We start from the raw sequence: 26,659 nt of genomic DNA on the forward strand, positions 1-26,659 counted from the left end.
ATATTTTCTTCCTTTACATTTTTGTGTGTGACAAGGACCTAGGGGAGTGAGGTGCTAAAAGAACAGTATTATAATGCTGAAAGTCTTAGGCATATTGAAGTCCATGATTCTCAAGGAATCATCTTGGGACAACAAAGTAGGCAAATCCTTTATTAAAAATCGTTTGCCTTATTTTGTAAGGAAACAAAGAGTTTCACATTTTCTTAAGTGTGGGTTGTATTCTGGAAAATAGTTTAAGTCATTCCCATTGACCTGAGAAGAATGATGTGTTCTTCATACAGATAATTGTATTTAAAAACAGTGAGATAAGAGACAGCTGATTTAGACCAAAACAGTTGGGAATTTGTCTTTAGAAAGTTATTCTGGATACTATTGGTCTCTCTTTTCATGAATCATTAAGTGGCTTATACAATTCCTAGTGGAATCATGAGAGAAATTTTATGTCTAAAATATCATGCTGAGATTCAAGCACAGAATTAAGAGCATTTTCTATTAACACTATATTAAGAAAAAGCTTATTTTCATGAGCTTACAGTTCATTTTCTCCTCGTTGATCCTTTAGATATAATAAAATGCGTTTAACAAATCAAGTTGTTTTTTTCCCTTTGTTTTGGCTGGTTAAATGCTCTGTTTTTTGTAGAACATTATGCAAGTTAGAATTAATTTAAATAATACTTTAAAAGGAGGAGGTGTCAACAGCTTCCATTTGTTTGATTTCCTCTGAGAAATAAGGCATAATTTATATCCTGTTTTGGACATTTACAGTTAATGATGTATATGTTTCTAGAGTAACATCAGCTATCCCTCCTAGAACTGAAAACAAAATGTTAAAAAAAAAAAAACAAGCAGCACACAAATGGAATTTTTAAAACAAACTATATAGCATAATAATTGTAAGACAAAATCCTACTCTAGCTTAGAAAACAGCTAATTTTTACTGCATATTTGTCATGGTACATTTAAATTATAGTTTTAATAAAATACATCTTTAGATCAAAGCTGAAAGAAGACATCAGTAGTAGATCAGTGTATTTCATTTTTCTTCTGGATGATGGATGGCTTATGTTTTTTATATTTCCACAGAACATTTCATTCAGTATCATTTTACTTATTTCACTCCTCCAGTACATACAAACACGAGTGCTGGTAGACAAAAAGTTTCCTTGAATCCAACCACATTTTGGAATATTCATCAGCTTAGTAAATCCATGCAGTTTATTTTAAACTTTCAGTTCAATCAAATGGCTTTGCTGATGCAGTTTTTCTCCTTTAGATGGCAATATGGCAAATGACATTTTTATTTCTCAGGCAAGGAAGAAAGCGAAACCTGTACAATGAAATCTCATAGGAAACATAAAGTCTGCTAAAGTGAACATCTGTGCTCACCTGTGATCTCTGTTAGGTGTTGGTATTAGAAAGAAAGCCTGTTAGGAAAGTTATTCATGGACTTAATTTATAATTGGTGGAACTCAGTTGAATTTCCCACCATTGTAAACATCCACATAATGCCATGAAAAAAGTTCATGTATATTGCATTTTTTTTTTCCAGTTATTGTCTAGGCAAGGTTCTACTTGAGGTTTTTAGAGGTAATGCAGCTCAGACACTCCTGGGTGCCCTCTCAAATTCGTGGGTCCTCCTGTTTCTACCTTTCTTATTTTCTTGTAAGTGCTTCCATTTATTACTGTTCCCTTGAGTATGTCCTGGCCTTTGCCGACGTTGTTTTCGGTCCCTTTTCCAAACTTGTTCACAGAATTCATCCATTGTGTTCAGGTTGGGGTGGTTGATGAGCTGCATGAAGTCTCTGTACCACACCTTCTGGCTAGGCGTCATGCTGTTGGACATTTCTTTGGTCTTGGAGCCATCTCCATCATCATCCTTATGAAGAAGTTCTTCTAGATGCTCTGTGTCAATGACTTCTAGGGTCACTTTAAGGAGAGTTTGCATGAATCCGTGCTCCACAGCATGACACAGGTAATTTCCAGAATCCTTCCTCTGTAGACTACGGAGCAGAAGTCCTTGTTCTGTCCTGATGATATGATCATCCACCCTGATCTGGGGGAGAGGAGCATAATAGAATAATTATATATGTATACTAAATATAAGATCTAAAAAAGCACCAGTAAAAATTTGCATTGTTTGTTGAGATACCTTTTAGCATTTAACAAAATTGCAAATTTAATAAAAATGATAGGCTTCTCGCATCAGAAAAACGATTTATATCTACCAATTGTTTTTAAGATACTTTGTGCCACTGTTGAAATAGAATTTCTCATCATAATAATTTAATATATTGAAACAAACTTGAGGAAAGAATAAAGATATATCTTATTTTATAAAGTTAAAAGTAAGTATATACATATAACACATACTTTAGATTGAATACTGAAATTGGAACAATACAATCATGAGACTAGGACACAAAAGAGTATTAAGTGATTTGAAAAAAATGATATAAAAAATCAGCAGTTGAATAGGCAGAAGAAATAAATTTGAGATTTCAAGTTTAGCACTTATTTATTGAATTCCTGAGATCTTGGTTGTGAAATAAGTTGGAGGATATGCTGTTGAATATAATATAACCTCACTTTTATTTTGAACACAATTTACAATAGAGAGCTCAAAAAGCCTAACCTGGCAATGTATAAGATCAACTGACATTTGCACAATGTAATTCTATAGTTTAAAATCTGTTTAAAGTGTCAATAAGAAAACAGGAGAATTTTTACCTTCATATATTCATATTTTGTTTGTAAATTTATTAGCACATTATAAGGTTTAAAAATCCACTAAATACTCTGGTTTCCCCTTTTAAATGCTTTTCAAGCATTTTAAAGGTCCATAAAACACAATGAAATTTTTGGTAGACATTTTAGTTTCACAAAGGAAAAAATTGATCTATTGAGGAAGATCTGCTTGAGGCTACCTCAACAATTTGTCAAGAGACCTCAGATCCTTTGTCATAAATCTATTGCCCACTTCTCCCAACTTTCCCTATTTGAAGAGAATGCTGTGGAAAAAGGAAAAAGAAAATAATAAATGTATATTCAGATCCAGGAAGGTTGACAGTGCAGACAAATGAAAATTAATTGAAGAAAAGTTAAAAATTAGTATGAAGACTTGATTTTTTTTGGTGAACAAATATAAATAACACAATAGCTTTCTAGATAACCACAATAAGAAATATGGAGACTTGAAAATATATCTCCATACTGTTTCTGGGGCAGCAACTCTTACCAGGTCACATTTGTTTCACCAGCCTCCAGATTTACAAAGCCTGTTTTTTAATCAGCCTATATAATAATGAATGAACTATTCGTCAATTAAGAAAAGGATAAGTTGTGCAGAGGTACTCTTTTTGTTGCCAAGTAAAATCTGGGGTCACTTAACAGTACATATGATGTATAGATAATTCAGTCAATTGTGTCCCTGTACCTCTTCTTTTCGCTCTTCATTTCGTCTTTGGAATTGCCAATAAACCAGTGCTCGCTGTGACTTTGGACTGCATTCCAAAAATGTGCTACTATTTTCTACTCCATAAATGATTCTCTCTTCAAGACTGTGGACATGATGATTATCTGGCCAGTGACAAGAAAATGAAATGAGACAATGTTAGAAAAGTAATCTCAACTTTTCAAGACATTTACCTGGAAATTCAGTAGATAAATTGTTGTCATGTTGGAAGCTGTTTTCAGATTGATTCAAGATGGCAGAAATATCAAGGCTGTAAGGGTTTCAGAATCCAAATGCCTACCTATATAGACTAATCATATTGTTATAGGTTGTACAAAGCATACATAGAGATTTGTCTACCCGCAAATAACATATTAGTAAAATCAGTGATATGTGGAGTATAACTAAATATCTTTATATTACATGATAATACTCTATAAGAAATTATTTTTACTATAAAACTCTTCTCTCTGACTAAATGGAGTCAGTTTGTATTATATTATCATCTAGCAGAAAAATTACTGAACTTGGCTTTTGGAAAGAAAAATCTGTTTTTCAGAAATTATTTTTGTCTCTTTATGTTTGCTTTTCATCTATAAAATTAAATTCACCAACCAATAATATTTATCTAATATTTTACAGAAGGTAGAGATTGGGAAGTTTATACTCCCCACCAAAAACCCTTAAATAATCCACAAGTTTTTCCTGGAGATCAATTGGTGTGAAATGTTTGGGATGGCTCAGAAGAAAGATGCATAATTACAATGCAATATGGTTTCAATTGTCCTTATTTTAAAATGACACATCTTTTATTATTTTCAAGAATTAGGCTGTGGAATATGGCAAGAGTATGTAATAAAATGCAGCAATATGGAAACCTGTTTCCTGATTAAGTTTCTATTATTTTACCCTTTATGTAACCTCTTTCAATGTGGTAACTGAAACATAGCTCAGATCAAAAGTACGACACAGAGAATCTAGGTAAAACTCATTTGGAGAACAAAACTCCATATTATCTTATATAATCCTGTTTCCATTATGACATCCTGTACAATCTGGAACTCATTAAATTAATTTAGAAAATAATAAATGTATTTTCACATCCAGGAAGGTTGACAGTGTAGACAGATGAAAAACTTTTGCTCTCTACTTCAAACTCAGCTAGGTTTTTAATTTAAAAATTATTCTCTCCCCCCACCCTTTTTTGGCATCACTTTGACAGTTTTACTCATGTCATAACCAACTGAGTACTTTTGTCTGTCATAACGGATACAGCTTGCTTTCACTAGATTTCAGGATTTCCCAAACCCTTCTTCTATCCAATCCCTGGGCATGGCCTATGTTCCTTGTCTTCTATCTCACCCTGACGAAGTTGACCTGGGCCTCCACTTGCTATCCCCAGGGATATCAGCCCTCGGTGCCTGTTTCTCAACTGCCCTGAGTGTGAAACAAAACTCTTCCCATGTTGGGAAGTATCTGTCCCTTCTTATTGAAAAGATCCACCCCCTGGAAACAAGGCAGAATAAGAAATGACACAAATGTAAAGAAACAACAATATTTAACTCATTCCAAGTCACGCTTTTTTCCATATTAGCATTGTATCTCCTTGCGTGTAATTTCTACAATGAATATGGCGTGCTTTTTTCCCTCTGAAATTATTAGTGCATCTCAAATTGAAGAAATATGGTACATGTTACTGTGCTATTTTACAAGACATCTGTTCCCTGGATAGAGGTGAATTGAATTTCTATGTCCAACAGGGTCTGGAAAATCTGTGGTTCAGGAACTATCACCAATAATGAGAATGCTTTGTCACCGAGGCCAATACTATTTATACAGAATAGGTGTTTGTTTTTTTTTTTCCTACTATTTTTTTTTTTTTTTTTTTTTTTGCAGTGTAAACATGTTGGATCTAGAAATCTTTTTACCCTTAGGAGGAACCTTTCATTTAATCTCTGTCTGTGAATGAATCATAATATTTTTGGCTTGTAGAACAAACTACAGATTTAGGTAAAAAAAAAAAAAAAAAAACATGTGAAAAGCCATTGTTTTCTCTATTAACAGGATGATGCTCAGAGTAACTTATTTATTTCTTGCCTTTTCTGCTTAAATTACCATCAAAATCTATCAAAGGTTAAGGTATAAGTAAGTTATTGCTCTCAAACATAGAATTCTATTTAAATCCCTTAATACATTAGTTGACACAGAGAAGATCAATGTGACTTCTATAATGGGGCAATTAATTAATTAATTTTTTTTTGTTTTTGCAGTGCTGGGAATGGAATCCAGGCCCTCAAACATACTGAGCAAGTGCTCTACCATAGTGCTATACCTTCAGCCCTAAGACTTAATAATATGAGAGAAAGTGCTTCACTATAAATAGATGCAGTATCTTCAAAATTACTGAGCTGTCTTCTTTTCCGTTAATCTGTTCATTCAGTTAATCTATTCATTTCAGTTAATCTATTCATATAGTTTAACTTTTCTGATAGCTCTAGAAATCCTGTTTGGTTTTTATTTTCTTTTTAATACATTTTCCATTGGCAGCAAACTGCTCTCAATGTACCAGAAAAAGAAAGAAAGAAAAAAAGATAAAAATAAATCATCTTAATAGTAAATGCTTTCTTACATTTAAAGTAATTCATCTTATCTGCTACTTCTCTATAGTTTAATCTGATAGATGATGATTTGTGGTTAAACAAAGGATTTATAGCAAGTTGTTTTTAGTTTAATGTGGTAATATTTTATGGCCTTTGCAAAATCATGACTTTTAGGTTCTTTCTCACCTTGATAAGATAACTACAACTGGGTAATTTGGTTCATTGGCTTGGTGCCTCCAGTTAGTCTGCTTTGATAGCTACTCTTATCAATAACTTAGAATCTCATTCTTCCTTAACTCAACCCTTTCTTTCTCTCCTTTCTGCAAGCAACAATAAAAGAGAATCATCTTCTAGTAGTAACCAGTGAAGTTTAAGATTTTGTTATAATAACTTTTAATCACAGTCCGTACACAGACTTTGTTAAGCTCTGCTGCCATCAGCCATAATTATAAAAAGTAAATTTCTATTGCATACTGTTGTTCTTTTAATTTTCTATAATAGAATGTTTTGATCATCAGCAACATCTAATTTAAGACCAGAACTTTCATTTAATGTGGTCTCAGCCCACGACCCATATATTTGGGTGCACAGATATAACCATTAGTAAATCGTAATCTATTAATTTCCCTTCATTTGATAAGTTATAAACAGAAACGTAAAAAAAGTTTAAAAATAATTATTATAAGGCACTCAAAAAATATCCATTTTGTTCTCTAAGTGTTCTACCCTAACCATTTGCACAAGTTTTGTACAAGGTAGGAAAGATTAAAGACCCAATGACAATGTGTTCTTCTCTCTCATTTTTTCTGTCTATCCCCTCCCTCCTTCACCCTCCCCCTTCCTCCATGCCTCTACAGAAAGATTTATAAGCAAAAGAAATACTGAACTTCTTGTTTTCCTTCCTTATTATATTCTTTACTTTTTCTTGGGACATTGTACTATCAGTTTATTTAAGGCAATCAGATCTATATATGAATGGCTGCACAGTGAAGCTGTACTTTTCAGATAATGTATAGGCTTTATAGTTAACCAATGCAAATCAAAAGCTCAATAGTGTTGATTAAAGATTTCCTGAGGATATGAAATCTTACATATTCAGGTTAAGTGTAAGTTAATCTCTCTCTGGATTAGATCAGTTTACCTGAGAGCAGTTGACATGGAACCTACTGTGTTAATGGACATGGACTTTATTGAGTTGTTTGGTGGAATTCCCTGGATTGTATCAAGGGAGCCCACAGCCAACATTTTGAGGTTACTCACTGTATTTCCGTCATATTATTGTTGAGTATGGTATTTTCTGCATTGTGATGCTTTGTGAGATTTTTCTCTGGCCTCGTTTTTAGGAATGATTAAGATTCTCTTGATCAATGGACTTTTTAAAGATGAATTTTGTGATCATATTCCCACTCTACATTGGCTGAAAATAAGACATTAGCCAAGTTGATGTCATACCCTTCTAACTATTGATAAATATGTTCTTGCTGCATGACTGGTTTTGTTCTCTGTCAGCGTACCTGCTTTGCCTTTGAAACACTGTTTTTATTGCTATCTTTGATTTTTTTGAGTCAACCAATTGCAAACCATTTTAAATATATCAGATTATTTATCAAGTGTAGAAAATGCAGCATTTTATAATGTTTTAAATATCTTTTTGTTATGATTAAAATATGTATACATAAAATATTAGAACAATGTCTGGGCATAGTACAGTGGCATGTACATTAAGTGACGTTATTGTTACTTCTCTTGTGCTAGCTTAAACTGCCAATTCAAAACTTAATCTTTTTCTGAGCATCTCCACTAAGCTAAATAACGAAATATTTTCCCACATCAATCCTATTCCCAAACAAGTATCAAAGGAAATATTTTCTTTTCAATAGTTCCCCAAAATTTCTTTTCACATATCTCTTTTGAGCACATGTAGTCTTACTTGTTATAATTATTACAGAACTGGTGATCTTTCCCAATACTGTGTGCTCCATACCTGGCAGAAAGGCAATCTACAATGCTTAGAGGATGTCTGCTGAATAGTAAATCCAGGCAACTACACTGAATTTAAAAGCTGAAATCTCAGGTAACTTTGACATCCTTCAGACAAAGAGTTATGATTTTGTGAAAGAAATGAATAGAAATTTCATCAATCATAAAAGGCATAGGGATTATAACTCTGATTATGATAGAATACTTCATTAAACTGCTGGTGGATATATGCCTAGCAACATTTTTTAAGTTTATTAAGTTATGAAAGTTGACTTGAGATATGCTAGGAGCAGTGATGACTAATCAAGTGCATCCCAATATCAACAGTTCCAAATATGGGATAATAAGAAGATAATGTGATTTGAGAACTCCTATGAACATATTCTCACATCCTCAGGGAGACCAATACCACTGAAGATCCATGGGTGATCTTGTAGATTTCCAGAAAGAAAGCAATCTCATTGAAAATTGTTTTTAAATACATCTCACACTTTGAAAGCAACTGCTTTGAATACAAACTTTTGTCATGAAAATTAGAGTAGACAAGAAGAGTAGAGTTTTAAATTGGCATAATAAATTCTCATGGGTTCAACAATCTGAATAGTAGAGCAAAATAATTGAAAACAACAAAACAGTAAGATTACTTTAAAAGCACCATAGTGTGTTTGGATAACACAATGTTACAATATGTTGCAGCTGTTAATGACAAGAAATAATGTTTTTAAGGAAGCAATCTTCAATTAATCATTTCCTCTTTTAGTGGGATAATTTATGGAAATGAAATGAGGCTAATAAACCAGAAAGAATGGGAGGAAAGAAAGAAGTTAAATAAATTGCTTCCTTTTGTAACAACAAAAAAGTCATGATATCCATCATTTGGCCAGAAATATCATGTTGCTAAAGGCCTTATTTAGCATTTGATTCTCTTCCAATATAGCAGAAACAGAAGGCATCACATTTCAGCTTTCCATTTATTTCACTCTCCATTTTAACCCCATAAATGTCTCCCAAGATTGAAATGTGAATAATGTAATAATCTTAGGAAATTTGATGTCATGTAGAAGAGACAGAGATGGATGAAGTAGGGAACCATGTATTAATTCACTCTCTGATTTCTGACATTAATTTTGATGTTCTCCCTCTTTATTAAAAGTTGAATTTCATAAATAATAAATATAAAATAAAACTTCGGAGAGAGGCAAACAGATGTAAATTATTTTCAATGTTTAGGTTATTTAGCAATTAAACTTCATTACTAGACTCCATAAAAATCAAATTCCAGTTGTTTTCATCACATTGTATTTTTTAATATTTCTCTCACTAATATTCACTGAAGTCTAGCAAAAGAGGAAAAGAAATGTTGCTCTTGAACCCTTGCAACAATGTACTACTTAGGTGCAAATTATCTTATTATTTAGGTTTTCCTTGCTGAATTCTAGGTGATTTCCTCCAGAAATACAAGTGCTTTGTCAACAGAAAAGATTTGTTTGACTTCAATGACTAAAAAACATTAAACTAGAAGTACCTTAAAAGTCATTTCAAGGATAACATAGATCTTAATAGAACTCTTGGAAAGATATAAAATATTTTAAATTTTTAAAAATGAAGAAAATAATTTCATTCATCTTTAACATTCTTGTATATTTCAGATCTGCACAGCAGATTTATAAAGTTTATACACTGTAGTGCACTTTAACAACTTTAATACATATATATATATATATATATATATATATATATATATATATATATATATATATCCTGCTTATTTATTTATCAAGATAATGCTCAGTCCTGTTTGTACAGTGTTTAGTGTGGTAATTATACTAACTAGATTTATCTGAAAATATTTGTTGGATGTGTTTTGCTTGCATGTTTGCACCAATCAATGTATGCATGATTCTGTATTAAAGTATATTCATGTGTGTTTAATCTATCTACTAAATTGTGACAGATATTTATGAAGTTTAGAGAATGAAACTTGTCAAAAACAAGTACATTTTGGAACAAATACAAAAAGACTTGATTAATTAAGCCTTATAGAAAATTTAAACTTGTAATTTAACAACTTATTAAAATAAATCTAAATTAAACTACATTGTCTTATGCAGTAAATTAAGATCTTTTCTTGATTTACTTGGGGCTGGGCAGTAATTTTCAACCATTCTATCATTTAGAATGTTAAAATTCAAATAGTTTCCCATCTACCTGGATTCCCTGGATTGCTGTAGATTTGTTCTTAAAATGTGCTAGTATGAATATAGATTGGCAGATGGATAAGCAGAGAGAAAATTTTAACTTTTGTACATAGGTAATTATTTTAATCAGGAGAGTCAATAGTATGTTCTTTTTGAAGATTATTATTTTAAAAATATGATAATGAAATTGATGCATTATGAAGTAAAATATGAAGCCATTTTAATAGTTCCTCACTGTACCTGATAACTTTTGATGGCATAGATTGCGACGCTTCTTAGTATAGAACAAGATGAAACTCGATTACTTAAAAAGTAATACCAATATGAAGATACCTACTATAATATTTGTTTAGTCTACATGGAACATCTGGTATGTTTTATTTTCATGATTTTATAGCAAATGCATTCCCAGAGAAAGCACAAATAATCTACATGCCAGAGCAAAATTACCATAAAGCATTTACTTTAAAAAATCAGGAAACATGAAATTTAATGTTTCACTTACTTTTCCCAAGAGATACCATAAGAGATAGAAAACGCCCTTTGTCTGAAGCAGAAATCTTCCATAACAATAATGAAAATACCATACTGTATTTTAATTATATGTCATCTTTATAACTTTTGGAATTAAAGAAAAATGCATCAAGCTTACAAACCCCTTGTTTATAACAGCTAAACTTTAGTTGTATTACAATTAATCTTTCCTGACATGCTCAGAGAGTTTAATAAGGAACAAAGATAACAGGTAATTCAGACCTCTTCTTTCCTGTTTCATATAATTTGCACACATTTTATGTGCATGATTGAATTGTTTGTGCAAGGTAACATCAGAAGACAACTATTACTGGTTTTCAGCAGTGACATAGTTTCAAAGGGGTTTATAAAAATCTTAGAATACTATAATGATTTGATTCTAGGATGCATACTCATTTACATTTTAACATCTCTAATAACAGACTGTGTCTCACAATTGTTCTTCATCTGGGTTAAAGTAGCTTTCCTCTGGGAAGAATTCTTTCTGACATCTGCCAGACATGTGAGACCCCACAAACCTTGTAGCTTTTTAAATTAAAGCTTCTACCTGAGGTTTTAGGTCTACCCTGCCTATGTGAATTCAGAAAATAAACCTTCATTAATACCACCTTGAGGTTCAAGGAGTGCTTTTGCCCCTTTTCCCACAGTCATGATTGTGGTGGAAGCAGGCCACTTTCCTTGCTATCTTCATCTGCATGGAGTTTATTTTTCATTTAAACTATTTCTCAGTCACTCTGTGTCCCTGTTCCATGCTGGAATCCTTTAGTAGGTTACCCATTTGGGGCAGTTTTTCTTTCTTAGCAGCACATAAATAGTGCTGCATTTTACATTCATTGTCATCTTAGACTTGATGAAATTTGGTTATTTATTAAAGTTGGGGATTTCTTAATGCTGACATCAGCTCATCTATCAAATCTTAAGGCTCCTCTTTGGGCTAAGTGCTCAGATTCAGAGTTGGAAGAAGCTAAGTAGCAGACCATAATAGCACTGCTGCAAACTACTAAATTTATGGCTCCATAGACCATAAAGATGGCATTGCCAAAGATACTTTATGAAATTTGGAAATGATTTTGATGCCAACCAAGACATAAATTGAGATGGGCTAGCTGTGGAGATAATTTAGAAGATTAAATTCTGTGGATATTTTACTGTGAGATGCTAAAAAGGAAATGTATATATGCAGAACAGCCAAGAAAACTATTAGGGAGTGAAATTCAATGATGGCATTAAACTACAAGATAGGGCATAAAATATTTCAAAGATCCAGAAATCTAAGATGATGTTATGATTTTTTAAAAAAGTACTGGGACTTATGGTGTATCTTTTTCCTTTCTGGACACATAAATCATAGTAAGGCTCATTTTGGGTTTGTAAGGAAGAAGGAATGGGAGAGAGTTTAGAGGTAAATTGACTTGGCCAGTCATTTTCTTGAATGTAAAGTTGGACAGGCTCCAACTCTGTGCACAGCAATTATTTCAGGGAAGGGAACAGACTGGAAACAACCTGAGACTTCTCTCAAGCATCCTGTTTAAGGTGTGACTGGGAAGACAAGATCTGCCAGCACACATGTATTTTTAGGGTTTGATATTAAGAGCTTTCTGAGTGAGCAGTTAGAAGTGATGGAGAAGTGTGTGCTAGGATTCAAAGGGAAGTGGAGCTGGATGTTTTTCTATTTCACTAGGGCATGTTCACCACGACTGCTGCTTTGTGTGAAAGGAAGTAGAGTGCCAAATGAGTGTTACAGGTTTCATCTAAAGTGAAATTTCTTTCACCTTAATCCTGAGTTATTTTATATACAGTTTTTCTATTAAGAACCTCGGGATATGTAAAATACAGAGTGTTACAGAATGTTTACCATTACAGCTGGAAATGATCACATTGAAGTGTGTAATTTGGCTTCATGTTGCTTAGCAGCTTTCTGTGAAAACATCTCATATCTTTATATGTTTCCATATGAGCACATATATTTTATTGAATGTGAGAAGTGACATTAGCAAGACAACATGCATGATTTAACAGGGTTGGGCTCTGGAATTTTGCCCATTTTACTCTCAAATATTGACATCAACTCTTCCAAGGTAATTCCCTGATTCCCAATAGTAAGACAGCCTAGCCAAGTGGGAAGGCCTGACTTAGTTTCCAAACATTTGAAATCCACTGCAATCTATTGTGCATATGTTTTATTTTTGCTCAATTAGCAACGTTAGCTGACAAGAAATAAAAAGAATAAAGAGGACTTCATAAAGGAATGTTTTATTGCTGCAAAGTTTTCAGGGCTATTTTATCCTTTCCCCCCACATATCACAAATATCCAAGTAGGGTTGTTTACAACAAAAAAGAAAAGAAAAACGAACCTGTAACATTAACTACAGAAATTCCTTTTTTCTTGTATAGTGTGTATTTTGACTAAAGAACTAGGATAAAATTCATTCATATTTTCCTTACTTGCTATATATGTACTTTTTTTTTCACTTTTCATAGACTCTGCCCATTCTAATTTTACACACACACACAAAATCTTTAAAATCTGAAATACTCTCAAAAGTCCATTCAATGATTAACATTATTTTTTACCCATGGTCTCACTTTTTAAAAACAAAATCGCTTTGGTCAGTTTTTCCTCTTATATATAACAGACCACTCATGACTCCAATATAAATGGTATTTTAAAATACTAATTGGCCTAATAAAGATATTGTACTGATAAACATAAGGATGTATCAGTAAGATTATACATATAATTTCTAACAAATTTTGAAACAGCACAGTGCTCTGAACATGATGGTCTATAATCATTATTTATTAATTGGATCTTATGATGGTTCTTAAAAGATTTTATTTCTTAATATGATGGTGTTGAAGATAATAATGTATGACTCAGAATATTTTTTAATATAAATACTAGATGCTGCTTAGTTCAAATCTCTTACTGGAAAACAATTATAGTAAGGAGCTTATTATAGCTTGAAGACTTAAGAAAACTTATTCATCTAAACTATATTTACAGAATATTTACAATAACCATGATGCTATCTCTGGGGTAGTATTACAGGTATGATCAAGAGCATGATAACAAAGTTTGTATTGATATGGAGATTAAAGTCTGATTGGAAATGAATTCTAATTTTATTCTTTTGTTTGTTTTAGTTCCAATTACTATCTCTGACTCTCCAAATCTAAACAAATAGATTATTTACTCTAATAAATTAATATTTTATAATTTTTTATCAATTGAATGATGTTGATCATAATTCAATATTTTCACATGGAAGATCAGTGAATATTATGTTGTCCAATTGATACATGTCATTTGAAAAAAACTTGGGGAGCTGTGTTAATAAACCATAATACTCATGCAGGGACATTCATAATATTTACTTCATTTAGTGGCCTCTTTCTTGTTTATAATGAGGACAATAATAGGAAAGTCCTTGGCAATAAAGTTTTTAAATAAAAATGGGTCCTAAATATTGGCTCCATTAGTGGTCACCCTGCTTGGATATTGCCATCTCCCAAATAACACTATGTGAAATTGTACACCAGCACATTCAAACTGTGCCAGAGGGATACCTGGAATTCAGATTTTGGAAGGCAGGCTAGGTGCAATGTATGACAGTTTTTTTTCTTTTTTAACATTAATTAAACATGACTATTCTACACACCATTAGTAAGTCAAATAAGAGCTAATGAGATTAATGCAAAAGGCACCAAAATAGTTTATTATGTTCAGTTAGGATCACATTTTGCAAGTTAACTATTTTTTATAATGAATTGTTATAGTGATGTCATTGACAGGTTTCCCCAGCAGAGGGAAGCATAACTTCATTATTATTTTCATAATTGGTTGAGTTGGGGTGAATGAGTTAGATATTTACAAGAATGGTTGATGTTTCACCATTAAATAGGAAAGTTTGACATTAAATAGGTCTTGGCATCTTTTAGGCAGTCTAAAATGAATTTGGTCCAAAATGCCCAGTTCAAGGGAACATCCAAATATTAATTCAGTGTTGAAGAAAACCACGTCAGTTTACTTGAGTAGAACAATCAAGAATACATTGTGTCTATATCACCAGCATACAAATGAGTAATGTGCATTGCTTATTTTAAGACTGTATTTCCTTCTTCAATATACTTTAATGAATCTTTTTGTTGTCCTATTCTCAGGTTGCTTCTCTACATCAAAGTACAAACTTAAATTGGCTTCTTTTTGTTAGTATAAGAAAGCTAAGCTTTGAATCTCATAAGGGTCTAAAATATTGAGTTTATCATGACTGTGATTGTAAAATATAGTTTAATGCTTGTGTTCTTCAATATTTTCTTTCTGCTAGATTTTATTTCCCTTGGAAAACATGTGTACCCTGCATGGGTATGTGTGGATATGCATTATCACATGATTTAGCCTGGTATTTGCAGGTTTAAAGTTAAAAAAGATGACTTACCATGGTGTTGTAAGTCTGAACAGTGAGTCAGTGGGTCTCCATTTCTTATATCTTGTCGTCTTGTGCGTCTAGAAAAATTACATTTAAAATGTATTATTGTATTTCTACTTTACCCTCTTAGGAATTTGTCATAAGAATGAAGAAGAAACAAAATCCGCATAAAAGACTCCAGGAACTTATAAGAAGAGATGTATTTACATCCAAACAAAATTTTTAAAAAGCAGTTCAGTATACCTATAAAGAGAAGTCTTCAAGACCAGAGACTTCAAAGTGCGAACAAGTAGACAAATATACCAACATGGTATTAGGTACCTTTTGAACTATCTACAACAAAGAATTTATGGCTCTTTGATAACAGGTATTAATAACAGTCAAATATCTAAAAAATCGAAGGGGGGAATATTCCACAAAATTTGGAATCGCAACCCATTATTTCAGGAAACAGAATGAAACTCTGATAATTAATGTGGGAGTGAGGTTGAAAATTAAAATTCCCCTGAATGGTATCTTTTTCTTAATGCTTATACAAAGTTGCTTAAATAGACATCTTTGAAATTTTAAAATATTAAGCCTAGGAATTATTTTTGAAGTTAGTTTTTTTAGGTTATTTTTTTCACATTTAAAAAAATGATTTATTTAATTATCTTATGGTTATGATTGCAAACCAATTGACCAGCAATGTGAATAAAATTAAAAAGGCAAAAATAAATGTAGAACTTAAGGGCAAGATCTCCTTTTGCCAGAGTAAGTGAGAAAGGAGAGGTGCACTGATTTCTAAGGGAAAAACCAATTTTTTTTTTAAACATCAAAATTAATTTTTTATACTCTATGGCTCAAATTGCATTTCAGGTTCCAAACAGTCTGGGCATCCTTTCTCTATACTTTGCTAGTGGGTGGAAAGAAGGAGGGGCCTTTAGCTATTACTACAGAGAAAGATGGGAAGTTTGAAGAACAGACTAAGTATGGAGAACAGTGGTGAGGAACAGACTGAAAAGATTGGGCACACTTGACTATTTTTTGCAGCTATTTTAATGGGTATTGTCTGGCTGCAAATTAGTTATCATCCCTGAAAAAAGCTTTCACAAAGGCCATTGAGAATTGCAAATATGGAATTTGTTACTGTATTCATAAATTTAGAAGTCTAAAGTATTTATAGATTTCTATTTGTAGAATTAGTGAGACTATCAAACAGATGTTGCACATTTCAAAATTGAGCCAAGAGAACTTGTGAAACATGAATCAAAAAGCATTTGGGAAGGCATTTTTCACTGCCATTTAACTTTTTGAAAAATGCCATCACAAAGAATATATAAGTTGTAAGGCCTCTAAACATCCTTTTCAAAGACATGTAGTGTCAGACCCATGAAATTGGATTAAGTAAAATCTGTAAGGCATAACAAAATAGTGTTAATGAGAATTCCTTGGATCCTGAAGTGTAAATATAAAATAAACACTTCCAAATATATAATGCACAGGTTTTAACTTAGTATAGAAGTGGTTATGGTTTTTTTTTATCCCCTTCCTTATTAAGAAAAGCTTAAAATTCAAATGGATTATTACTAAATAAAGCAACATTATTCACATTCACTTGGAAAGGAAGCAATATTCATTTGCAGTTCAAACATAAATTTCACATTTTTTAACATAAAAGTCCCCTAGAGCTAAATGTTTTTAAGAAAAAAAATCATTCTAATTTTAAATAATTTATTATTATTACTGTAAAGACAGCATGTTGTTATTTATTTTAACTACCCTTGGTACATTCTATCAGTATATATTATTTTTACTCTAAGCCTTTTTTAAATTTAAAATTCCAACAAAATCAATATAGATACTAATGTAATACAAATATATCATCAACTCAATTTTGAATATTGAAGGCTTAAGATATTTGCATTTTTCAATCCATTCTGAGTTATTACTCTATTTGCTTATAGGGTTAACATGATACTGTGTTCTAATCCATACAATTATATGAAAGACTTAGGTTGTAGATGATTTAACACTCAGTCAATGCTACCTAAATTTGGAATAAAAAAATTTATGCAACATGGGGGCCTTTTCCTTTTCCTAACATTTTCCCCACACATTTAAAATGACTCAAAGGTTGCAGAACTTATCTCACTAGCTATGGAAAAAAATCATGTTCATAGCTTATTTGAAACTTTAGCTATAATTTAAAAATAAACAAAACAAATTATATTGCTTCTAAAATGCAGTAACTTGGTGACACTGGTTGCTGTTTCATGTTTCAAAAGGTTGATGTGCCATCAATCATTAGGGCCATATTAACAAGCTGCTGTATATTACTTTCATCTATCATTGCTTGTTTCATAAGCAGAAGATATCAATAGAGAAAGGTAACCATCAGTGAATTGCAGAGGCTGTACTGAAGAGGCTTTTTGTCAAATGAAGAAAGTGTTTTTATTTTTTAAAGTATAAGTAAACCGATTTGTCAACAACTTCTAGGATTTGTCTATGAGTTCTCTGTAGTAAAAGCACATTTCCTGGAAATAAAACTGTCTTTAAAGATCCAATGTCTGTTCCTAATGCATTCAATCTTGTATGCAGTAACTCACAGTTATGTATTATCTCAAGGTAGTATTGTAGACAACTCTCTAAGTATATCTTAGTAACATTCAAGTTCAAGCATGCCCTCCTCAAATACTTCCAAGTATCATTAAGAATATATATCATTTATAATATATATACTATATCTGTATATATAGATACATATATATATCACTATATCCATATATATATATCACTATATATATACTACATATATACAGATAGATGGTTGTTTTATTATAGTTTTATATTTAAAGTTTTAACTCTGTAAATACAACATGACACAATAATAATAAAGAGGCATTTAGATTTCCTTGAGTTAAATAAAGAGATATGCTGGATGCTAGTTAATCAACATTTATACCACACCACATACAAATATGACTTTTTCTATTATTAGAAAAAAATTAGCCTTGATTTTTTAATGATTGAGTCCTGGTGTTCTCCCTAAGACTCTAAAGGTAAATGAATTTCTTTCTGTAAGAATTTTCTGTCCATCCAGGGAAATAAATTCTATTATTAAAACGTAAAAACAGAATGTTTCTAAGGAGAATAAAAGAAATAAATTTTGTTGAACAAAAAAGCCTCTTGCTCAAAGACACAAGGCCTGTTCTAGATCCTGTTCATAACTTTCTGTGACTTTGACCCTAAATTTCCCACTGTGTAAAATAAAATTGCAAAATTATAATTTCCAACTGTAAAAATTTAGGAAAAGTATTGTACTGTCCTAAACTCTCCCCAGTCATTTAAAAAAGCCAGTTTTTCCATTGCATTTAGTACCCAACTTTCCTACTACACATTTTTTCTGGATGTTTTCACTATTTTAAGGAAAAGGGAAAAAAATTAAAAAAAAAAAAAAAAAAAAAAAAGAAATGGAAAGAAGCAAACCCAGTTCCAGCCCAAACCTCTTTTATTCATCAGAAGAGGGTGGTATTCTTATTTTAAGAAAGCTCTTCTAGAAATGGAATCAAACAAGGAAACTAGCAAACATTTTATTTTTCATTCCTACCTCTTTGCAGTAGGAAAATAGCGAGAGCATGAGGAACCATCCCAGGCACAGTATGGGTCTCGAGCCAGGCAGCACTCCGCACAAGCTTTCCCATAAATATCACATCGGTGCAGAGGGAGTTGGGCCACCCCAGCAGTGGAACCAACATATAGCTGTTGCTGTGAAAAGAGTTTACCAAAACTACTTTGATTTTCAAACCTCCTTTTTCGTAATAGAAAGTTTATTTATTGACATCATCAACACTTAACAATAATAAATGATATCTGTAGGTATAAAAACAAACCACATCGTTAATAGTTTCTTGGAAGGCTTAGCAGATAACAGGAGAGTTTAAAATGGAGCAGGAGCAAATTTTAAGTATTTGATTGAAACAGGTGTTTTTCTAAATATAAAAGAAAGATAAAGTTATCTGTACACCAAGCAAAATGATGTTCAAACATTGAGTTTTTATCCTTAACATTTTTTTTTCTTTTCCCTTACAGTTTATACTTTTGTTTGACCAAAGTATCTCTTTGGCTATGTGCTCCAGATGAGCTGGAGGCAGACATCTGATTCTGACTCCTGGGTGCCCTATTACATCACCTGTGATGCACCATTTCCTCCTATGAGAGGGAAAGGAAGATGTTTAGGTATTTACATTTGAAAAGAACTTTGGACTCAACTGTCTTGCTTTTGCACTGCCTCCAGGAAGATTATTTTAAGCAGCACTACTAAATCATTTTCCATTCAAAAGATCATCAAAGGGGAAGAGAGTGAACTCTGATGCAATCTACCAAACTAAAAGCACTGAATTGGGCATTGAAGAGCCCGGGTGCTCAGTCTAGCCTTGTTAACTCTGTGTGATCATGGGACATTCACATAATTTTTGTAGGAATTACCTTCCTTATTTATAAAATAAGCATGTTTCACAGATATTTAAAGTGAGCATCCAGATGACATTTCACAACACTATCATCTTCAGTAAAAATGGATTTATTGAATGAGGCAGAATAGGGACAAGTAAAAAACCCCAAAATTCTAGCACCTACTATTTCAAGATTTCAGTACAACTTTAAAAATGCCTTGAAAAAAGTTGAGTGAATGTAACATATCAGCTACAAACTTATATAAACACAAAATGAAACAAAAATAAAATTATTTTGTGATTTATCCAAAATGTACTTTAATTAGTACCATAGCTCTTTTTTCCTTGCACTAGAGGATTGATTGATTGTAGCAAACCTTAAATAAAAGTTATCTAATTGCTAAAACATGTAGTAAATCACAGGGGAAAGACTTCAAAATTTTATCTTAATTTCTCCAGTATGGAGATGAACAATAAGATTCAGAAAAGTCACACTTTGAACAATGGTGTTCTCTTTTAACATTAGAAAGTATCTAATAGTCATAAATGGACACAATTAAAACTGTATTTCCAAGGACTTTCATTTATGGACAATATATATAAATAAACAGATAAATTGAATGCAGAGTGAAGTACTATTACAATTTAAGAAATCAGTAAAGTTATAAGGAATGTTTATGTAGAAAATAATTCAGTGCTAAAATCTAAACAACATACTTATATCTTGAGATAAGAAAGGAAAATAAGAGGGAAAAAGTAATACAATTCAATAGTTATGGTTGAATCTGGAATGTCCCCCAAAGCCTCATATGTTGGAAGGTTGGGTGCCCAATGTAGCATGTTCAGAGGGAGGGCTTTGGGAAGGTGATTAGGTCAAGAGGGCTCTGACCTCATAAGCAGCTTAATCCTCTGATGGATTCATAAATTGACAGCATTATTAGAAGCGGCAAAAACTATAGGAGGTGGGGCCTGGTTGGGGAGGTCACTGGGGTCATGCTCAGGAGGGGTATATCTTGGTCCTGGTCCCTTCTCCCCAAGACCCTTACACTGTGTGTTTGTGGGTGGGGGGGGGACTTCCTGGCTGTCATGAGGTGAACAGCTCTGTTCCCACTCTCTCTGCGTCACCACAGTGATGGGAATCAGGTACTATGGGCCGAAACCTCTGAAGCTGAGGAAATAAATATCTGCTCCTGTTAGTGTCTTTTCTCAGGTATTCTGCCACAGTGATGAAATGCTGACTATGAAATGCTGACACAACTGTGGAAGCATTTATTCTGGTAATTATTGCTATTTGATTCCACTAAACAGAAAACATAAAAAATATCATATGTATTACTATCTGCTCAACTTTGTACTATAATTCAACTTTATTCTTACATTCAATTTTAGTATTATATTGAATGATACTAAAACCCAGGACAAATTAAGAAATGATCGTGAAATCCCTGGGAGAAAATGGCAAATTGTATCTTTACCCTTTTATCCTTTATTTCTTTTTCCAGTAGCCTCCTTATCCTTTTAAAATGAATTTAGAGTCAATGGAATCAAAGAAATTTAAATGTGATTTAAAAATAAATGAATATTTAAACAAACAATGGAATTACTTAAGAGTGTTGTAGCAAAGTCCAACAGAATCGTGGTTGGCAACAGTGAATACAGACAAGCTAATTCACATATTGTGATCATGACTATTTTAAAATTCTACTAACCAAACTGGTCAGATAATCAAAAGATCTCTGTGTTTATCCAATAACTTTTAAGAAACATAAGCAAAATAAATACATATAAATGTATGACATTTGAGTAGGAAAATAATTATCTAAATAAAACATCTAAATGTCATATCCCTTTAGAAGAAAAACAGAAATAATGTATCGGAAGAATACATTGTAGTATATTTACACCTAGTATGTGTGACCACTGAAGTTATTGTGTTGAAAATCTAAAGTGTGATTAAATGCCAAAAGTTAAATGCAACTGTCATTTTTATTTTGTCATAATTCTTCAGGATTATTAATGATCTACTAACATAATTATGCTATCCAAATGAAATATAGGGGAGGCTTGCAGGCCTCACTGAACACAATCCAGTCACTAGCAAGGAAACTGATGTGCTTTTTCTGCCCAATTTAACATCTCCACAGGCGTTTCACTATCCTCCTTAACAAGTTGTGGGCCATAGACAGGACGTGAGCCCGTTTATCCAGAAAATTAGTGATAACACTACTTGTCACTCTTGAAACAACTGCCTTATTTTAAGAATGCCTGCAAGAATGCATGAAATCAAGTCAGGGCTGAATGAAATCAAACTTCCTTCCAGAAATGAAAAAAATATGTCAGGGACACTTTCTTCTCTCATGATATTTTAAATTGTGAAGTTTTTGGTTTGTTGGTAAAATACTGCATTGGTTTGCACTCTTTTAGATAGTTTTAACAAATTTAAAACAGAAAGGAGTATTTTACAAAGCTAGATGTTGAGGTAATGCAGTTAGGATTCGCTGCCATAAAGAAATAGTTTTAAAAATCATTACAGGAAAGAGGATCCCAGTCTAGCTTCCATCCTGGAAATCCCCGGATTTCCTTGCCAACATATGACAATTTTTAGATTACAAGAACAGGTGAACACATACTTATGAAGTGTGAGATAACAGTATCAGGTCAATAATATCTGCACTCCAGGTTGTTTTAAATACCTTGGAGATTATCAATCTATTTTGATATGTCTATGTGGAAAGGACATACACTGAATTTCATTGGCTCAGTAATTCAGTGTTTTATTCAAGGGATAAAGCATGGTCAAGACAAGACCTGTAAAAGACTTAGAAATAAGATTAGCCAAGGGAAGGAGTAGGGAGAAGATAAGGGAGAAAGAGTGGAATGAATCTGAGCTAATTTTTAGGTACATATTTGAATATAGAACAATGAATCTCACCATTATGTATTTCCACAAGACATTAATTTTAAAAAATAAGTGTAAGTAAATAGCAGAATTATTGTTAGAGAAAAGAGATCAGGGGAGGGAACAGAGAATGAGTTGGGCTAAGTACTGTGTGCTGAATTGGAGCAAATCATATTCCATGTATTCATTTCATATTAACCAAGTGATTCTCATAATTTACATTTTCATGCATGTTTTTACTATAGTAAGGGGCTTCTTATTTCACTCTGGCTTTTTCTGCTTACTTATTTAATAATTAATTTCAACTTAGTATGCAAACCTTTTGTAAATTTATCATTAATGTACTGAATTAAACACTGGTAACATTTATGAGGAAAAGATAATTAGAAGTTAAACCTATACTCGTGCTGTTCATATCATTTAGTATTTAGAAGTCTTTTGCTTTTCTTAAGTATCTTGTCAGAGCATTCATTTGATATAAATGGAAACACTATTAACATGCTGCCCTTAACCTTTGAATTCATGCAGTTTTAGAATTTGTCATTTGGTAGTGACAATTTTTCTATTTAGCCAAATTTTTAAAGTCACATTTTATTTTCTTGAGCACATGATCCTTGTAAAAAGGAAGAGATCTGCCAAAAATGTATAGCCAGTGCTTAATTTTGTTAGCCTATAAAGTACATTTTGTTTGCATTTTCAAAATAAAATTAAGTTGTAAACATTGTTCTGAAATATCTACTCATATTTCTTTAAATGTGTATATATATATATATATATATTCATAAAAATGAGAATCATTACTGAATATTATGTAAATTATATTTTAATGACAAAGAAGAATTGGTGTATTTCAACATTTATAACAATAATGATTCAGGAAATACATTTTAAGACACAGATGAGACTGGTCAAAAACATAAGGACAATGAAAACAACCTTTAATTTTCATTCTACTAGATTATTTTTAGGAATGGTATTTCTTTGCTCTTGGCTCCTTATAAAATTGTTAATCAATCTATAAAATTTGATGGACAATAGAGAAATCTATACATTTTAAATACAAACTTAACAAAATATAATGTTGATGGTAATACATTATGACTTACCTGCTTAGTGGAAAGCTCCATTGCTGAAATAGTAGTTGGTTCCTAAAGAAGAAAAAATTTAAAATGGTCAATTAGAAAAGTTAGTCATTAATCAACAAAAGGCACGGATACATAAGGTTTCAAAGACATAACTTCGGTTCTCACAAAGAGCAATATAATTGGGAAATAAGACCCATGAAAGAAACTACATAGGTAAATGTCAAATATGTGGAATAGACAGTAAAATTATGTCAATATCATTCAGTTCAGTCAAAGGTCATGAGCAACATACCTGCAGTTGACCAAGTTGGGTTTACTGCTCTTTGCAGTAAGAAAGAAAATGGAAAGGACTTTTTATATGGGTTTGTGTTAGGTGATTGGGGAAGGGTTTTAAAAAAATAGGGCTTTGCTTGACTTTGGTCACTGTCTAAAAGTGGGGGTAATTCTATGGTTAGGTATATTCATAAGTCACTTTGAAGGAGAGAACAGAACAAGGCTAAAGCTATTACTGGTTTACTTGTGTTAGGCAAAATGAGGGATATTTGGTTATTTTTGTGGTTTAGATAATGTTCAAGTCTTGGTCTGTGTTCAGACATGATTACAGAATGGTCTTGCTTCTATCTTAATTCATCACTTCAGAATGGCCCTTTCTGACAATGGTCTTCTGTGAAAATTTTATGTTCAACTGGAGAACAGTATGGCTTGGCTGAATGTGCTAGGTTGGCTCCTAACAGCACCAATGAGAGCTAACAATAAATACCAGGCAGGGTTCCAGCTGTCAAGGACTGCAAGAGCTCAGTTGAAATGACATGACTTTATTATTATTAAAATGTCTGTTTAATGTGCAAAGACCTATACTTCAGGTCTTTGTCACAGAATATAATCTCCTTAATGCCTATCAACAGGCTAACAAAGAGCAACATAAGTAATAACGGGGAAACTAACAATTACCAATGCACTTGGTAAGTGTTTTAACTGGAATTTATTATGAATGTATATAGACTTGTACAAACAAATCCTGTTCCTTGATGCTCGTAGCACCAAAAGGTTGTATGTTCAGGTTGAACATATAACCTTATATTTCTATACTCACTCTCCTTGAACATACCTTCTATCATATCTGCTTCAAGGACTAACACAATGGGAAGAGGAACATGCTTCTGGGTTTCAAAAGGGACTGATGAGAAAGATGTAGTTGGAAAGGATGATCTTAAAAGGCCTCATTGTGTGAGGTAACTGAAGCTAATCCCAGAAGAAAATATACAGAGTTGGACACTGAAACCAAACAGCATGGACTCAAATTGTGACTCATGACTGACCAGAAGTGTGATGTTGGCCCGAAATGTAAATTCTTTGTAATTCAGTTTTCTCCTCTGAAAAATGAGTATGGTGGTATTTTCCTCATAGGGTTCTTGAAGAGACTAATAAGTTCACACATGTAAAGGACTTCATAAATGCATTTGATGAATGGTATTTTACCAAATCTTTCATCTCTGTCTCTGTCTCTCTCTCTGTCTCTAACACACACACACCACCACCACCACCACCACCACCACTACCTCCTTGTCTTGCTTTTCTCCTTAATGCTTATCTCTATCTGTATATATGTATGCATGTGTGTGTGTGTGTGTGCGCGCGCATTTTCCTTTGGATCCTCAATTCCTCCTTCTTGAGCTTACCGCGAACTGTGCTTTGGAGTGGGTTAGAAAAACTCACAATTTCATCCCATCCTAAAACTAAGTCTGAGGTAAAAGCAAGAGTGTGGGGCTGGGGATTGACAGGGAGATGTAAAAGTCAATAAAGTGTATGTTGTAGAAATTACCATTGAGAGGAAATCTGAGTGTAGTAGATGATGATTCACAAAATTGTCCAATGAGATTTGTACCAAGAAAAGTATTTTTCATTTCATTACTTATTGGAGCCTTGCAGAGGTGCAAAATCTCCTACGTCCCCAAGTATAAATCTTGCTCATATTTTGGCATTCTGTCAGAAAAGTTCTGCAGCAGAAAGTGAAAGACTCACAGCAGGAATTAGAGTTAAGACTGACAGGACATGAGGAGGGCAGCAGCCATCTTCTATCACTTGTTAATTTGAGACAGAGATTTTAGCTGATTAGCTACCATACCCCTAGAACCTAAAATTATACCTAATATTTACAGTTTTCAATAAATATTTGTTGAATGAATGAATGGATTCTCTATCAATTTACCCCTTTCTCTCCTACTTATTTCTTCAACTTACTCCCCTATATTCTTATCATTTGGATGCAAATAAAATAAAGGTAGCCATCTTATAAAATGTCTTTCCTTGATTCTTCTACCTTAGCTTGAGTTTCTTTAAAAATAATCTAAGTAGTGTATTCTTGCTGTCTTTACTTGTACTTCGGTCATGCACTTATCAACCTTCTAAATCTGTTCCTCCTCTGGAGAGGCAGTCTACTATCCTCAGAAGCAGAAATCACCAATGAACCCTGTATTGTTGAAGGAACACTTTCGGGCTGCAATGTTATTATTGGAATTCTCTATTTGATGGGCACTATTGATAATTCTTCTCAACTACTACTTCTACTAAATTCCAATATGCCTTAGGATTCTTCATTGGCTATTTCTGTTAGCTCTTGTCACAGTCTTCATCCCATCCTGCAACTATCTCTAAAGTGTTTGCCCTCTGTTTTCCACTCCTTTCTACTCTCCCTTGGATGTTAACCTTCTTTCTTCAAGTACATTAAATGTAGTGGTGCTAAGTACCTCCATGTACTATAGAATTACTAATCTCCACATCAAACTTGATGACTGAACTGAGAACAAAATTTTCTGAACAAATTTAGGATAAACTGCCTAAGATGCAAATGAGACAAATGATTTACAATATTCATTAATTTAATAGAATAATTTAGAGATTACTGTTAAGCTTCCATTTTCATGACTTAAATGAATAACAGTAATTATTAAATATAATAATTTTCCTTAGGAATTATCAATCATTCTTACCAATTTTATCAATGTGGAGATATGATTTTTAGCAATCAGTAGCATCACATCACAAAAGT

At 32.6% G+C, this 26,659-nt stretch overlaps 1 protein-coding gene across 1 annotated transcript in view; it reads right to left on the minus strand.

Annotated features, from left to right (window-relative positions):
• Positions 1–1,597: 1,597 nt before the first annotated feature.
• The window catches only part of Sema3a (semaphorin 3A), a 189,859-nt gene continuing 164,797 nt past the window's right edge, over positions 1,598–26,659 (minus strand). Inside the window, exons 13-17 of the mRNA XM_076862561.1 lie at positions 23,632–23,673; positions 18,783–18,940; positions 15,203–15,270; positions 3,434–3,576; positions 1,598–2,053 (exon numbers count right to left, since the gene is read on the minus strand). Coding sequence (XP_076718676.1) covers positions 1,598–2,053; positions 3,434–3,576; positions 15,203–15,270; positions 18,783–18,940; positions 23,632–23,673 — 867 coding nt within the window. The remainder of the gene's footprint in view (positions 2,054–3,433; positions 3,577–15,202; positions 15,271–18,782; positions 18,941–23,631; positions 23,674–26,659) is intronic.

Source organism: Callospermophilus lateralis, chromosome 1 (genome assembly GCF_048772815.1).
Source record: "Callospermophilus lateralis isolate mCalLat2 chromosome 1, mCalLat2.hap1, whole genome shotgun sequence".
Taxonomy (NCBI): Eukaryota; Metazoa; Chordata; class Mammalia; order Rodentia; family Sciuridae; genus Callospermophilus; species Callospermophilus lateralis.